Genomic DNA, 16,970 nt, shown 5'->3' on the forward strand with positions numbered 1-16,970 from the left:
TGCACGTACAATCCTATCTCCAGAGACGATTTAGCTTTGCACATAAAAACAGAGATTTGTAATGACATTTGGATCATATGAAATTACATGCTTCACTTATTTCCTGTCATTATATATTCTTCAAACATGCAATTTTTAGCAGTCACTACCGCTGGGGACAGTAAATGTCCAGTAAGTCACTGCTGATGACCTGTGCCAGTCATCTTACAGCATCTCATTTAACCACATGGGGAGACAGCGCGGCAAACAAGCAGGTTCTGCAAATGAGAATGGCTTACAGGTTAGAGAACTTGCCTGAGTCAGGTGAAAAAATAATAGCACAGCCCAGATTTGAACCTATGGCTGTAGAATACTCTTTTAGTGGACGCTACTCATTCCTCTACGGGACACTTAAATTACATCTAATACACTTTGGGAGGATGGGACGGGTCAGGAGATTGAGACCATCCTGGCTAACACAATGAAACCCCATCTCTACTAAAAATACAAAAAAATTAGCTGGGCGTGGTGGCGGGTGCCTATAGTCCCAGCTACTCAGGAGGCTGAGGCAGGAGAATGGTGTGAACACGGGAGGCGGAGCTTGCAGTGAGCCAAGATCACGCCACTGCACTCCAGCCTGGGCAACAGAGCAAGACTCTGTCTCAAAAAAAAAAAAAAAAAAAATTACATCTAATAATTAGCTATTATAAATAATGCTGTGATGAACATCCTTGCATATAAGGATTTCCTTAAAATTAAATGCCAGTCGGCCACGGTGGATCATGCATGTAATCCCAGCACTTTGGGAGGCCGAGGTGGGTGGATCACAAGGTCAGGAGTTCAAGATCAGCCTGGCCAATATGGTGAAACCCCATCTCTACCAAAAATACAAAAATTAGCTGGGCATCACGTGCCTGTAGTTGCAGCTACTCAGGAGGCTGAGGCAGAAGAATTGCTTGAATCCAGGAGGCGAGGCTGCAGTGAGCCGAGATCACACCATTGCACTCCAGCCTGCTGGGCAACAGAGTGAGACTCTGTCTCCAAAAAAAAAAAAAAAAAATTAAATGCCTTTAAAACTGTTGGGTGAAAAGCCACAGACTTTGTCAAGGTTTGCCATGCTCCTGGCCCAATGATCCTCCAGACATGTATCAACAATCTCCCGGGATCCTCTCTCATGTTACTGAGTGACTGCTTGGAGAACGGCTGTGTCCTTTGGCCTCAGTGTTGCAAAAAAACAGAAGGCTCAGCCGGGTGTGGTGGCTCATGCCTGTAATCCTAGCACTTTGGAAAGGCTGAGGCAGGTGGATCACCTGAGGTCAGGAGTTCGAGACCAGCCTGGCCTACATGTTGAAACCCTGTCTCTATTAAAAATAAAAAAAAATTAGCCAGGCTTGGTGATTGTAATCCCAACTAGTCAGGAGGCTGAGGCAGGAGAATCGCTTGAACCCGGGAGGCAGAGGTTTCAGTGAGTCGTGATAGTGCCACTGCACCCCAGCCTGGGGGGCAAGAACAAAACTCAGCATCAAAAAAAAAAAAAAAAAAAAAAAACCAAAAGGCTCAGCTGTGTCCCTCCACACCCTCAGCTCCTCCAAAGGAAGGGGAGGCTTATTAAATGGAACAGGGCTGCATGTGCTGGCCCTGGGTGTGTTGTTACATTGATGTGAAGGGTCTGCATTCATCGGCACAGAAGGAGTCTGTCAATTACAGCAGCAGAAGCAGAGAGCCAGGAGGCACTTGGGGATTGTATCTGCTATTGTCTTGGGAGGGAGGAGCACGATAACAAATGTGTGGGCTGATGGTTTTTCTCGGGGCGACGACTCTCTGGACGTGCTGGTTAGGAATAATGGAGGAGGGGAGGGCAGCCGTCTCCTTGCAGCACCGTGCTCAGACAATCCAGGCCTGACTCTGAGAGCAGGCTGTGCATCTCCTAGTCCTGGCAGGGCAACATCTTTTATTGATCACAACTGCTTGAGTGGGCCCTGGTTACTTCTGTGGCTGCAAAACCTCTCCCGGCCTGGCAGCTCCACCCGCCCTTCCCCACGGAGACCCATTAGTGCTATGCTCTCATCAGCACACCCTGACTCCGTGCCTCAAATATTAAGGGAACACAATGCGCTGTGTGTTGCTGGCTCCCGATATATCCCCGGCACACACGACAGCATGGCTCTGTCAACTCAAGGCCTCATTTCCACGGAATGGTGGCCACTGGGGACCTCTCACACCCTGCGCTGTTAAACGGCCCTGACTTGCTTCATGCCACAGCCAGCATCTATTTCTCGGGCAGCCCCCGGTCTCTCTGGCAGATGGAGCTGGATGGTCACAGGCAGAATTCATCGGAACCCTGTGGGTGTACATCCTCCCCCGGGGACAATCAGAGGCTTCCCACGGACACTTCCTGCGCTTTCCTAACCAGGGCCCAGACCAGGCCCGAGGGCCGCTTTTTGCAGGGTGATGAGCTGGAGAAAAAAGCTAGATATGCCTTTGCCAGCGTTGGGAAAGCCTGCAAGGCTCCAGAGAGCTGGCTCTGCCCTGCAAGCACTGAAGCTTTTGAAAATAAACCTTCTTTCACAGCATTCTCCTCCAACAGTACTGCACACTGGTGCCCTGTACTGCTTCTAAAATTTCAAATTGGTTTCTCAAATGTAAACATCAGGAAACATCACCAACAGTCTGGATGTGTGGCTACTCCTTAACAATCAGGTTCCAGGAGCCCTGGGCTGGTGGTCCCACAGCGTGGCGGCCCCTGTTGACCCCACTGCTCCCGATGCCTGTCCCTGTGCTGCCGCGGTTGTCCTCTTACTGTGCTGCCTGCAGCCAACTTGGTGACCCTGGGACCTTCTCACATCTGCCTGGCACCATAAAGGAAAGCTAGTGCATGGAACGCGTGCTCCACCTGCCAGCTCTCAGCCGGTGATCCCGCCAGCCTTTGCACTGGGCCTTCACGGCACAGCCTCGGGGCCCCACTCAGGGTTCTGCTGAGTGCCTCCTTCCCAGGGGAACTGCCTTCTCAATAAACTCAGGATCCTCTGTGGGGAGGAGGGAACCTCGGAGCCAGTTGTGCCCCATCAGACACCTGCATGTCATACACGCTATCACGTGACCGGCCATGGTTCAGAGGAGACAAGCGTTGGCTGTGATTTGTCACTGACAGCTGAGGCCACCCCGAGTGAGATGAGGCTGAGCACTGCAGAACCAGCCTGGGAACCCCTCCCCCCTAAATAAAGGTCTTCCTGTCACCTCCCACGATGCAACAGGCCCCAGGTACCTCGAGCAACCTGCGATACCTCCCAGCTCAGCCGGCTCAGTCCAGCAGGTCACACTTTTTGGCAGGATCCCTTCTGAGCCACAGAAAATCAAAGGCACAGGCAGTCCATGCAGCCTCCGCAGGAGTGTCCTACAGCAGCCCTCCTTTCTGAGGGGCAAGGGAGGCCTGGAGGGGAGGCCCCTGGGGTCACATCCCAGCACCACTGCCCTCCAGCTGTGGGGCCGTGAACCAGGCCTTTCTCTCTGAGCCTCAGCCTCATCTATGAACGGGGTGGGGGCTTTGGCCCCGCACAGTCCCCACCCCGCTGTGTCCCCCCCACAGTGGGAGGGACAAGGAGCTCCAAGAGAGCTGCCAGTGTTACTGGAGCCCATGGGGGCCGCCCCGGCATGAAGCGCTTGCTCTGCTGTCAACATGAGCCTTGTTCCCAGTAAAAACAGCGGCAGTAACGGTAACATCAACACCAATCTGCAACGGCAGTGGTGGTGACGGGGTGCCGTGGGGTGCCCCTGAACCCTAAAGAGATTCCAGCCTTTGAACTCTACTGAAACCTCAAGATTCTGCTTTGTACACGAAGATGAAAAGTGAGCCAGTCTCCGAGCTGCCATTCTGTGCTATCATTGACAACTTCCCTGCCCTCTCAAGGCGGCCTCTCTCTTACTTCGCTTAGAGACCAGTTCTCCTTCCTCACCCCCAGAAATCACAGTATACACGGAGCTGAATTTCCCCCCAGTTATAAAGATAAAAATGTCAGACAGTGGCTGGGGAGGCTGTGGCACAGAGGCGGCTCGGACTCAGCAGCCGAGTCCAAGTCGGAGGCAGGTGCCCGCCCCACCAGGGTCCTTGAGACACAGCCCACCCCAGGCTGTCCCTCCAGGTTTCACATCGAGGAGAGCTGAAGGGTCAAGGTTTCAAAGGGCAACAGTGTTAAGAAGCAGTTTCTGGGGCAAGGAACACATCTGCCACGGAGAGGGTCAGAAGCAAAATGGGAATGAATGAGTAGGTGCCTCCCGCCCCAGTTTCAAGACATACAAGGTAAGAGGCAGATGGTCTTGTTGGGGGCATGCAAATAAACATTCAGTCTATTTTAGATCCTGTACTCAAAGGAATCGATACGCTAGGTCACATGTGTATTGACAGAATCTTCAGATGTTAAGAGTCAACCCCAAAAGCTTGGGATTGAAATAACATAAAGATCCATCAAAAGCCTTCTCTCTCCACAGTCCAACCAGGCAAAAGATGCTGTAGAGACAGCCCCCTGTGGCCCTGCAGAGGTGGGCAGTGCCCCTTCACAGAGGCTCTCCTGGGGACCTCTGCCCAGGCACCACCACCCTGCGGTGACTGTTCACTCATGTGGTCACCTCCTGCACCGGACTGTGTCCTGGGCTGTTGAGGTGAGCCCTGCGTCTCAGCCACCTCTGATGCCCTACATGTCCCTGGGACTGGGCAGGGAGAGAGTGCAAGAGGAACGTCTGGGGGAAAAGAACTGGGCGTTCAAGACAAATACAAGACAGTCAAGGGCAGAGTGCACATCAGAACACAGTCAGCCTCCATGGTGTCCACAACTTGTCCTGAGGGCTCAGGGAAGGGGCACCAGTGTGGACCAGAGTCTACAGCAGATACAGGGGCTGGTGCAAGGCCTCAAAAGATGGATAGCAGAAAGACAGAGAAAAGGAAAACATAGTCCAGGACAGCAGAACTAGGGGCAGGGCTGGGCACATGGTAGTGGCCTGCCTGGAGTCAAAGAGAGTTGGCCACCTCCAAGCTGGCTGCGCCGGGCCGGGCTGGGCCCCACAAGCTGGGCAGAGACAAACTGGCCTCTCACAGCACTGTGTCCAGCCATGATCCCTGGGAACCTGCCTCTCAACCAGGCTGTGTCCTGCCCAGAGGAAGGGGGAAGCTGCTTGGCCGCCAGAGCTCCCCCGGCCACTTCCACACTGCAGCCCCGGCTCTTAGCATGGGCCACATGCGATCTCTGTCTGTGGAAATGTGGCTACGGGAGGGCCCCATCCAAAGCCAATGCTGCCGGGTCCAGGTTGAACTCCCAGCGGCAGGCACTGACTTCTGGGTGCTTCGCATTCCACACTGCACTGACCTGCACAGGATGTCAGGTTGTGAGAGCGCCCAGGGCCAGAGCACAGAGGCCTCCTGTGTGCCAGACAGTGGTTTAGTGTCAGGGCCTTTGGTCACGTAGACCACAGGGGCTCCCAGCTGTGCTCTCGCCTCTGTCCCAGCCCTGCCCCACTGGCAGGAAGGAGAGCTGGAGTCAAGGAGTCAGGGCAGCCCCTTTCACCTGCCTGGACTTGGTTGGCACAGATTCAAAACCCCAAGAGGACAGTCACACGCCTACCCGGGCCACATGACACCAGATGGACAACCCCACTGAGAAGTGGATTGAAGTCAAGGGACCTCCAACGCCACTCTACAAACCTTTCACAGCCTTGGGCTTTTCTGACAGCGGCATCAGCAGGACTCGAGACGCACAAAGGCCTCGGCCTAGCCTCACGGTGACTCAGATCGTCTGCCACCGCTGCAGGCAGGCCCGCCCCTCAGAGACACCTCATGTATCTCAGCGACCACAACCCAGGTCACCAGACACTTCCACCCAGAGAGTCAGAGGCCTTCCCAGGCAAAGCAATGGCTCCGCAGAGAAGCCTGACGCATGGATTGCTGCCTGCTCCTTCCAGATGGCAGCACCCCCAGCGTGGCGGCCGGTGGCCAGGCGGTAGCGTCCCTGATATCCGGCAAGGTTGTGGCAGTGGAAGGAGAGGAACTCCAGGAGTGGAAGGCGTGCTAGAAGCCCTGGGCTGCTCAGAGGAGGAGCCAGCTACTCACCTCATCTGCGTACTGGACGTCATCCACGGCATACTTCTCCTTGAAGTGCTCCTTGGAATGGATCCTCAAAGAAAAGCACAAGGAATGCCAGGATCAGGGCTTGGTAATGGCTCAGCATGGTCACCTTCCTGCCTGCCAAGCCCAGGCCATGGAGCCCCAGGCCCATCCCCATCACGGCCAGCACCCAGCACCCAGCACTGAACAGGTCTGCCCAACACACGCTTGGAGGGCAAAGGACATTGGGCCACGGAGTGACGGATAAACCACAGCTGCTTTCCTCAGCAACCCCTGCTCCTCTGTGACCCTAGCCACCTGCAGCCAGCCGCTGCAGACAAAAAGCCCTATCATCCCCCTCCACTGCCAGAGACAGTCCACCAGGGTAGCCAGCTAGTGCACCCCACCCTCTGTGGCATAAAACAATCTGTCTGCCAGATCTTCATGGAGCATCTTTAAAGGAAAGTTTATTTTAAGGTCAGGCATAGCAGCTCACACCTGTAATCCCAGCACTTTGGGAGGCTGAGGCAGGTAGATCACAAGGTCAGGAGATCAAGACCATCCTGGCTAACACGACGGAACCCCGTCTCTACTAAACATACAAAAAATTAGGGCATGGCGGCGGGTGCCTGTAGTCCCAGCTACTCAGGAGACTGAGGCAGGAGAATCGCTTGAACCCGGGAGGTGGAGGTTGCAGGGAGTCAAGATCGCGCCACTGCACTCCAGCCTGAGTGACAGAGCAAGACTCCATCTCAAATAACAATAATAACAATGTTTATTTTATTTCCTAGAGACAGCATCTTGTTCTGTCACCCAGGCTGGAGTGCAGTGGCACAATCACAGCTCACTGCAGCCTCAAACTCCCGGGCTCAAGCAATCTTCCTGCCTCAGCCTCCCAAAGTGCTGGGATTATATGCATTAGGCACTATGCCCAGTCACAAATTAACATTTTTAGAAAGTCAATATCAGTATTACTCAATGTGATGAGAAAAACTCAAGCTTACTCATTACCCCCGAAAAATCTGCCAGTGAGAAGAGACAGAATGGACGAAGTTGGGCAACCCTCGTCCACCTCCTGACGGGCCCTTTGGTCACAGCTGTGCTAGGCAGACCTCCAGTCTGGGTCCAGCAAGCCGCCACCCCCAGGCTCTTGGTCAGCAGATAAGTCAATGTCGTTGTTGGTGACGGAGCTTAAGTAAGGATAAAGGAACACAAACCACACAGGGGAGACACTGAGAGCCAAGTCCAATGACACACGCGCACTCGGTCCTACGCCATCCCACACCTGGGCCCCACCTCATCACAGGGGCTCTATCCCCAGCCGTGCCCCAGCCCCCCAGCTGTCTGTGACCTCACAGCATTACAGTCACGAGGCGCTGGGTCCCAAATAGGCCTCTGACAAAAAACAGCACATGGTCTCCGGATGGTACCTCCTGGGCTGTCAAGGGGTGGTGGTGAGACAGGAGAACAGGGTCGGGAGGCAAGAAACCTAGGGCTCTTTCATGCAGACTTCCTGGAACTAAATTGAAAGGAAAATCCTAACTTTCCACACCTAAGTAACAAAGGACCAGAGGCTGCTCTTTTTGCAAATCCCCTTTTTTTTCAGGCAGATGGGAAATTGAAAGTACCTCTGATAACAAGTGGAGTCTTGGTTTGCACACAAACGCAACTTTCTAACTTCACTTGAGAAGTTACAGAGGTTTTAGAAGTGAAGTTACAAAGGTTGCTTTCTGCAACCAATCAGACTGATTGCAGGCCACCACTTCATTTACACAAGGTGAGCACCAAGTGGCCAATGGGAAACCTCCTGGGGGTATTTGGACCAGAGAAGGTTCTGTCACTAGGCCCTTGAACCTCTGCTCAGCCGGCTCCCACACTATGGAGTGTACTTTCATTCTTTTGTTGCTTCATTCTTTCCTTTCTTTGGGGGTTATGTCCAATTCTTTGTTCAAAATGGCAACAACCTGGACAACTTGCAGTCAAGACCTTCTACTGATAACGGGGACAGAGGGGCTGCGGAGGACAATGTGCCTGGGGAACCCCACAGAACACGGTGGAGGGAGAGAACCTTGGGACTCGCAGGTGACGACCTTCATGAGTGAGCTCCTGGTGTCCTAAGTGCCATTCTCAGCCTTTGTGACACTAAGGACCAGCATCACTCCCAGGAAACAGAATCCGCTCCTCTCTCTGAGTCCTCCACCACTTCCCTCCCCACCCAAACCAGGAAGTACCGGCCACAGGGCCCAGGGACAGCTGCAGCGAGCAACAACAAGGAACACGGAGGGCCCAGGAGATCTCACCGTGATCAATCAGCTGCTCAGTGCAGCCCATAATGCCCTTTGCCTTCTCTCCCTTTTGGCTTCTCTGAAATGATCACGGGTTATCAAGCTCCTGCTGTTAATTAAATTTGCATGATTCAGTCACATTCACTTGTGCATTTGAGACAAGACTCAAAAGTTAAATGGTCAAGGTCTGACACCTCCATTAGGATGGCCTCGAGCAGTTACGGGGCAGGAATTGATGACGAGCGCCTAGCCTGGACTCCGGAGGCCCCAGACGCAGGGCTTATTGTGCAGCTGGCTCAAGGGAAGCCTGCAGACCCTTTGCTACTGAGCAACCACACTCTCGGCACCGAGGTGACCCCACAACCCGGCACAAAAGCACGTGTCAGAAATACAAAAGGCAAGGCCATCAGCCCTGGACTTTCTGGCTCCATAACAGACACCGTGCGTCCTCAGTTGTTCCCAGCTCTGCCTCTAGCCCCCCTCCCTTCATTGCCTCCAACTGTGACAGGAGTGGAAAGCAACCTCACGGCAGACTGGGGAAGTACAAAGGACATGATTTTGAGGCCAGCGCCCTACAGAGGATCAGTGTGGCAGCCATCAGTGTGGCACCTAACCTTGTCACCTCCACTCCCGTTAGGGGCCTGAAACCTCCCAACTCACCCCAACTGTGCAGGGGGAAGCCACCAGGAAATGCGTTCTGGCCCCTCCTGCCAAAAAGCGCCTCCCGAGCCGGAGGCCTGATTCTCAACAGAGGAGCCATTCGACAGATAAAACCTGAAAAGCTGCAAACAGCTTTTCTGGCAACTGTGGATTTCATTCTCTCTTAAAGGGCAGAGATAATTAAGTTTGGATAGTACTTATTTTTCATGTTTGGGGGCTAATTATAGTAAAAACCATTTAAACGTCACCCTAAGGGATATGCGTGCCAGACTTCCACGTCAAACCAGTCACCAAAGGCTTGGCAGCCATGATTTGGTGGGGCCGATGAGAAAAGAGGTGTGGCCACACAACCCCTGCAAAGCTGGCTGGAGAGGCCCCTCGGGGGCTCTGGACTCCCGCAGACCAGGCTGGCCAGGGCAGGAGGAAGGGTCTGCACACTGTCCCGTGGGGAGTCTGCGGTCCAGCAATGGTACTTCACGTCAGGCCCCATGGCATGGGAAGTCTGGATAGAAACAACCAGACTGGAGGCCGGGCACCGTGGCTCACACCTGTAATCCCAGCACTTTGGAAGGCTGAGGTGGGCGGATCACCTGAGGTCAGGAGTTCAGGACCAGCCTGGCCAACATGGTGAAACCCCATCTCTACTAAAAATACAAAAAAATTAGCCGGGTGTGATGGCTGTAATCCCAGCTACTCAGGAGGCTAAGGCAGAAGAATCGCTTTAACTCGGGAGGTGGAGGTTGCAACAAGCTGAGATTGCGCCATTGCACTCCAACCTGGGTGATGAGATCAAAAGTTCGTCTCAAAAAAAAAAAGAAAGAAAAAAAGAAATGACCAGACTGGAGAGGATGGGTCAGCAGAGAAGCTGCTGTCACCCCACACACACTCCCCTCAAGTGCCAAGGAGAGCTTTGGGAGGAGAGAGGAGAAGTCCTCCTACCCAAAGGGGCTCTGGTCCTCCACAGGGGTCAGCATCCAGGGACCCCAGCTGGGCCCTGGCATGAATGAGAGAGGCCTTTCCCAGTCCCCGGAGTCAGAGCCCGTGGCTGCACACTCTGCAGTGACCGCCAGCACCTGTGGGGGCCACGGGTGGGAAGGAGACATTAAATTAACACCACACAGAGCAGACACAAGGAGTCCTCTAGAAAATGAAATTTCAAAGAGCAGGTCTTGCCGGCTGGCTGACCACCTGCATGCGGTTAATGAATAAATAATAGGGCCAAATTACAGCCGTCACCATCCATTTCCCGCAGCCCGGCCTGCCTTCAGCTACAAACAATGCTGCCCGGCCGACTCTCACTCTGCTCACCACAGAAGGCAGCGGCACTTGCTCCGCGGTGAAAGCCGGCAGCCATCCAAGGATGTCATCAGCTGGTCAGCGACAAAAGCAGACCTTGCCACAGTGACGCAGGTGTCTACGCCCAAAGACCACTCCCCGAGCAAGGCTTCCTCGCAGGGGCGCAGAGGGGACAGCGCTGCCCGGCAGGCTGGAGACCAGGTCCAGTGACCAGGCCTGCCCAGGGTCAGCGCCTCAAACCGCCCGGACAGCAGCTGAAGGAGCTCTTCAGCCCCTTCTCAGAGGCCTGCACGGCAAAGAGGGCCCCCCACACCCTGCCGATCACGGGGAGCGTGGGAGGGAGGCACCAGAGAGGCTGGGGAAGCCTCGATCCGCCGGACACTTGGTGGGGCAGAGCTGGAAAAACATACCACACACAACACACCCTCATCACAAACACCCTACGCACCACACACACCCACACACAACACAGCACACTCACACCCACCACACCCCCATCACAAACACCGCACATGCTACTCACACACCCACACACACCCCCATCACAAACACCCTACCCACTACACACACACACCCTCATCACAAACACCCTACACACCACACGCACCCACACACAACACAGCACACTCACATCCACCACACCCCCATCACAAACGCCCTACATACTACACACACACCCACACACACCCCCATCACAAACACCCTACACACTACACACACACACCCTCATCACAAACACCCTACACACCACACGCACCCACACACAACACAGCACACTCACACCCACCACACCCCCATCACAAACACCCCATACGCTACTCACACACCCACACACACCCCCATCACAAACACCCTACCCACTACACAAACACCCTCATCACAAATACCCTACACACCACATGCACCCACACACAACACAGCACACTCACACCCACCACACCCCCATCACAAACACCGCACACGCTACTCACACACCCACCACACCCCCATCACAAACACCCTACACACTACACACACACACCCTCATCACAAACACCCTACACACCACACGTGCCCACACACAACACAGCACACTCACACCCACCACACCCCCATCACAAACGCCCTACACACTACACACACACCCACACACACCCCCATCACAAACACCCTACACACTACACACACACCCTCATCACAAACACCCTACACACCACACGCATCCACACACAACACAGCACACTCACACCCACCACACCCCCATCACAAACACCACACATGCTACTCACACACCCACACACACCCTCATCACAAACACCCTACACACTACACAAACATACCCTCATCACAAATACCCTACACACCACATGCACCCACACACAACACAGCACACTCACACCCACCACACCCCCATCACAAACACCCTACATACTACACACACACCCACACACACCCCCATCACAAACACCCTACACACTACACACACACCCTCATCACAAACACCCTACACACCACACGCACCCACACACAACACAGCACACACACACCCACAGCCCATCACACACACCCTACATACTACACACACACACACACCCCCATCACAAACACCCTACATACTACACACACACACACCCTCATCACAAACATCCTACACACCACACACACCTGCACACAACACAGCACACTCACACTCACCACACCCCCATCACAAACACCCTACACACTACTCACACACCCACACACCCACCACACCATCACAAACACCCTACCTACTACACACACACACCCTCATCACAAACACCCTGCACACCACATGCACACCCACGCACAACACAGCACACTCACACCCACCACACCCCATCACAAACACCCCACACACTACTCACACACCCACACACCCGCCACACCATCACAAACACCCTACCTAACACACACACCCTCATCACAAACACCCTACACACCACACACACCACAAACACAGCAATGCCCCCCACACGCAACATACTCTACATGCATCACACACCTCACACACACCCCCCACATACGTCCTCTCCACATCACATCCATACCTACCCACCCCTCCACATGCACCACACCACACACAGGTATGCACTCCATATGCACACACAGCCCCCCACACATACACCATACATGTGCAAACCCTCCCACCATACCCACATCCATCTCTCACACAAGATGTGGGTATGGCCCTGGGAAGGCTGAGCGCCCCTCCCTGCATACCACAGCCAGGGACGGAACAGGGTACAAAGTACAAAGGTTCCAGGAGGGCCCCCTGACCTGGTCAAAGAGGCTCCCCAACTCTGGGCTCTGAAGCTGCATGGGGCGCTGACTCACACAGGCCCACAGCCAAAGCCATCCTCCACTAAGCCCGACTCCGATGAAAAATGATGGGAAACGCTCTCACATCAAAAAGACACCACACACTGTTGTGAGCAGAGACTCGGAATAAAAATGCATTCAAAACTACCACCCTCCTCGTCCCAGAACGGGCCTGGGGTGAGGAGTGGGCCAGCCTCAGGCTGCCCACGGCCCCAGGCGTCTGCAACCCTGACAACAGCGAGACCGTTTCCGCAGGAAGTGGCAGATCTTGCAGACGGGGGTGTCGTTTCCCTGGGCGACTTTGGATCGCAGTATCTGCCAGATGGATTTTCAAAAACCATCAGATAGGGACTCAAAAGGAAGCTGAGGAGCTGAAGGTCAAATGTGCAGTCTGGTGGGTTTTGCTTGCAAAGGCCAGGTACTCCCGTCAGCCTCGCTCCCGGTGCCCTATTGATTTCAGGAGCAGCTGGAAGCAGCCGTACGCAATCAGATCTGGCCACTCCCCAGCTCCAGTCCCACACAGTCAACCTCGCCACCACTGCTCTGTTACAACTGAGCTTTGTCTCCCGAGGGCTCAGGATGTGGAGATTCAGACAGGGTCACCCCAGGGCAGAGGAATGGACAGGCCTGCTGGGGGTGGCTGTGGTAGGGAACCAGGATAGCAGGACACAAGGGTCTACCTCTCAGCTATGGGGCCAGAAGCCCCCTTGGGATGAAGGTTGCCTGATCTGACCTGCGCAGCATGCACACAGAGGAGGCATCCACCCTGACTGCCGAGCTGCTTCTCTGAGCAGTGGGACATGTCAACAGGCTCTGAGCCAGCAGTGAGGGCCATGAGGAGGATGAGAGGGCAGCCAGGTCAAAACTGTCACCCAGAGTCAAGGATCCCCTGGCACAGGAGCCCTCACTCGTCCTGAGGTGTGCCACTTGCAAGAAAGTGCACTCAGCAAGAAAGGCTGAGGCCACAACTCTGCTCTGGGTGGAGAGAGGATGCTGGGAGAATCCTCCTGCAGAAAGCAAACCTAAACTCTTCGTCACTGCTGTCCCAGCTACAATGGCTGCGGAATAAACCACCCTAACATTTAATGGAGTGCAAAACCACCGATCATGTTCATGGACTCTGAAGGTCGGGAATTCAGACCGAGCCCAGAGAGGACAGCAAAGCTCTGCTCCACATCTAGGACCTCAGCAGGTGGAAGGCTGGGGCTCGGAACCACCTGGGGCTCGTGCACACTGGCGGCTGGTGCTGCTAGCGGCTGGGGTCCCCCTGTGGGGAGTCTGTGCTTCCTCATGATGTGGCGGGTGGGTTCCCAGGGCAAGCACCCCACGGGAGAGAACCAGGTGGAAGCCACAGTGCAGTTTACAGTCAAGCCTCAGACGTCACCCAGCAGTACTGCCACCTGGTCATGAGGCCCAGACCTGGGTCAGGCGGGAGGGAAATAGATGTCACCTGCAGACAGCGAGTGTCCAGAAACACTGCTGTGGCCATTTTTGGACAAGACAATCTCCCTCCTGGAACCATCCCTGCCTCATGTCAGTGTCACAGATATAACCGCGGCCACAGTGGCCAGCACTGTAACTCCAGTCCTGGGGGGCTTCCAGAGCGGCATCACAGGGAAGGAACTGGAGCCCCAAACACGACCAGACACACTCGCAGGCCCCACAGCCCCTCAGAAGCCACACTGAGCGAGCAGGCAAGCTCAGCCTCCGACTGCAGCTCCAGCAACACCTGGCGGCAGGACCTGCACGGGTCATGCTACCATGCTGAGCCATTTCCTCTTTAATAACAGGGCAGTCATAAGGATTCCACTGGGAATGAGATGAAGGTCGACAGTAAAGATCACAACAGGATGGGAAGGCACCGTCAGGTGAGGGCCTCCGAGCAGCAGCCCGGTAGAAGCCCCAAAGGCACTCGGCCCGGGTGTGTCCACTCCGTGCCCTTCTTCCCAGGGGCTGAGCCAGGAGATCACCCCCAGGAGAAACAGCCCTCTTTTCTGCTGCTGCCAATTGTGCTCCTGGCTGAGTCCTGCCCAGCAAAGATCCCAGTCTTGCCAGACTGGGATCCTGCCAAGCAGCCTAAGAGCAGAATGATCACCAACTTGTAAGCCTGAACCCCCCTCCCTGAGACAGCAGGAGCAGCACACACCACAGCCAACGAAGGCAGAAACGGAATCTGCACTGAAGGAAGGGTGAGGGGAGGGTGGCGCTGGAAGCAGGGGAAGCCCCACTGTGGCCCCGGCCCTCGGCACAGAGCCCAGTCCCTGTGGCAGCCAGGGGCCTTGTCACTCAAACCAGTCACAGCCTCTCCAGCCAACCTGGTAATGAGCGTTCTGGGGCACCAGGCAGCAAAGGCTGCAATTTATACATTAGCCCAGAAAAATCATTCTCCAGGCGGAGATGACACACAGCGAGGCGGCCAGCATTTAGCAGGATCCTCTGATCACCTCAAACCTCCCTGGTTAAGTACAGCGTCCACCCCAGCACCTCTGAGCAGGCAAAACAGCTCCTCGGGGGTGGGGGAACCTGGAACAGCAGGCACCGTGGAGGGTGGAGGAAGGTGCACCGCAGCCCAAGCCTCTGCTCCATCTCACACGTGGGCCAGGAGGGCAGGGCCTGCGCTGTGTGCAGAGGCAGGCAGCAAATAACACACCCAGCATATCAGCAACAGGTCTCAGAAAGGCGGTCCCCCAACCCCAACCCAACCCACCACCCTCAGGCACGCAAAGGGCCATGCCACACCTATCAATGCCATGCAGGAGTGACGGCCTCCCAGGGCCAAAGCCTCAGACGTTTTCACAGAGCGAGGAAGCTAGAATTTCAGGATTAACAAACTGCACTTCTAAACAAACAAGGCCCCCAGCTGACAGGGCTCTGATGAGTGGAGGAACACCATGGTTCTCGGTCTCGAGTCGAATTAGAAAAAATGACATGGACACACATGGAGTGGTTTTAAGGAGTGGAGAGTTTAATAGACAAGAAGGAAGGGAGAAGACAGAAGGAAGAAGGTCCTCCGTACAGAGACAGAGGAAGGGGGACTCCAAAGCTGAAAGAGGAGGCCCCCAAGTGCAGTGGCCACCAGCCAGGTATATATGCAGAGGCTGGGGGAGGTGGTGTCTGATTTGCCTAGGGCTCGGGGATTGGTTTGACCAAGCATGTTATTCACATAGCTCACGAAAAAGCTGGCCCTCCCACCCTAGCCTTTTAATATGCAAATGCAGGGTGCCATGGATGTTCTACACATGTGGGGATACATGGGGGCAGCCATGTTGCCAGGAACGTGTGGGGCAAGGGCAAGAAGGCCTTGGGAATCGCCATGTTGGGTGGACCCAGTTTCTAATGGCCTGCATCTGCATATCAAAGGTTGCCCGCCTGGCTTTAGGAGCTGGGGCTTTACCAGAAAACTTCCCAAGGACCCCTTTTCCTCTCTGTCTACCTAAAATAATTTCTTAGTAACTCCTACGACACAGTTGTACTCCAGCTGTAACATCCCTTCCCAACCAAGGGTGCAGGGCTCTGGTGCGAGGCAGGCTGTCACAGCCCTGACCGCATGCCCTTCCTCCTGTAGTTCTTCCCTACTCCCCATCCCCAGGCCCAGCCCGGCCCTCCCATCCCACCTCCCCTCCACCTCCCCTCCCCACCGCTGGCCCGTGGTTGGTAGCCACGGTGCCCCAGCCAGGCTGCTCCTTACTTTCCCATCCAGGTGGCATAGCTGGCAGGAAGCCTGGGCACAAACAGGGTCGACTTCCCAGTGTCAACATCAATGACGCCGTAGCAGCCTGGCTCAGTGACACCGAACGCCCAGTGAAAAAAAGACTCCTGTGGCAGGAACAAGAACTCTTGTTAGCCAGTGGAATGTGAGGTGCAAGGAGGCACCGGTGGCTGCATCGCAGCACCCCAGAGAGCCAGCTCAGACTGACAGCCTCTTGCAACTTACCCCAGCCCCAGACATCCCTTCCCCTCAGCACCCGACTCCCTGGCTCATCCTCCCGTGGTTTGGCAAGGGGCAACCTGGCAGCTCCTCCACCCTGCTGGCAGCCCTCCCTGATGCTGCAGGTTTCGGGTATGTGCCCGAGCCCCCCTGTATTCCCACCCCCTAGGCCCATGACAGGGCGCCCAGCACCACCACACATCCAACTCAGCCCTGCCTCTCTGCCACGTGCAGGCAGGCAAGACGCTCCCCAGATTCCAATGCCCAGGCCGGATATCTGCACGGAATGGATTCCTCCATTTAGGACTTCTTACTTCCCTCTCCCACCCCCGGGGCGGCTGATGACTTCAGTGTTTAGGGACGAATGCTGCGCTAAAAGGACGTCACATAGGTATGGTGGAGGAGGATCTCT

The 16,970-nt window shown here is 55.1% G+C and overlaps 1 protein-coding gene across 2 annotated transcripts in view; it reads right to left on the bottom strand.

Moving 5' to 3' along the window:
• The window catches only part of LOC105495583 (peptidase D), a 137,450-nt gene that overhangs the window by 109,668 nt on the left and 10,812 nt on the right, over positions 1-16,970 (bottom strand). For both annotated transcript variants that reach the window (XM_011765312.2, XM_011765311.3), the window contains exons 3-4: positions 16,319-16,446; positions 6,077-6,140 (exon numbers count right to left, since the gene is read on the bottom strand). In XM_011765312.2, the coding sequence (XP_011763614.2) occupies positions 6,077-6,140; positions 16,319-16,446 (192 nt within the window). The remainder of the gene's footprint in view (positions 1-6,076; positions 6,141-16,318; positions 16,447-16,970) is intronic.

Source organism: Macaca nemestrina, chromosome 20 (assembly GCF_043159975.1).
Source record: "Macaca nemestrina isolate mMacNem1 chromosome 20, mMacNem.hap1, whole genome shotgun sequence".
Taxonomy (NCBI): domain Eukaryota; kingdom Metazoa; phylum Chordata; class Mammalia; order Primates; family Cercopithecidae; genus Macaca; species Macaca nemestrina.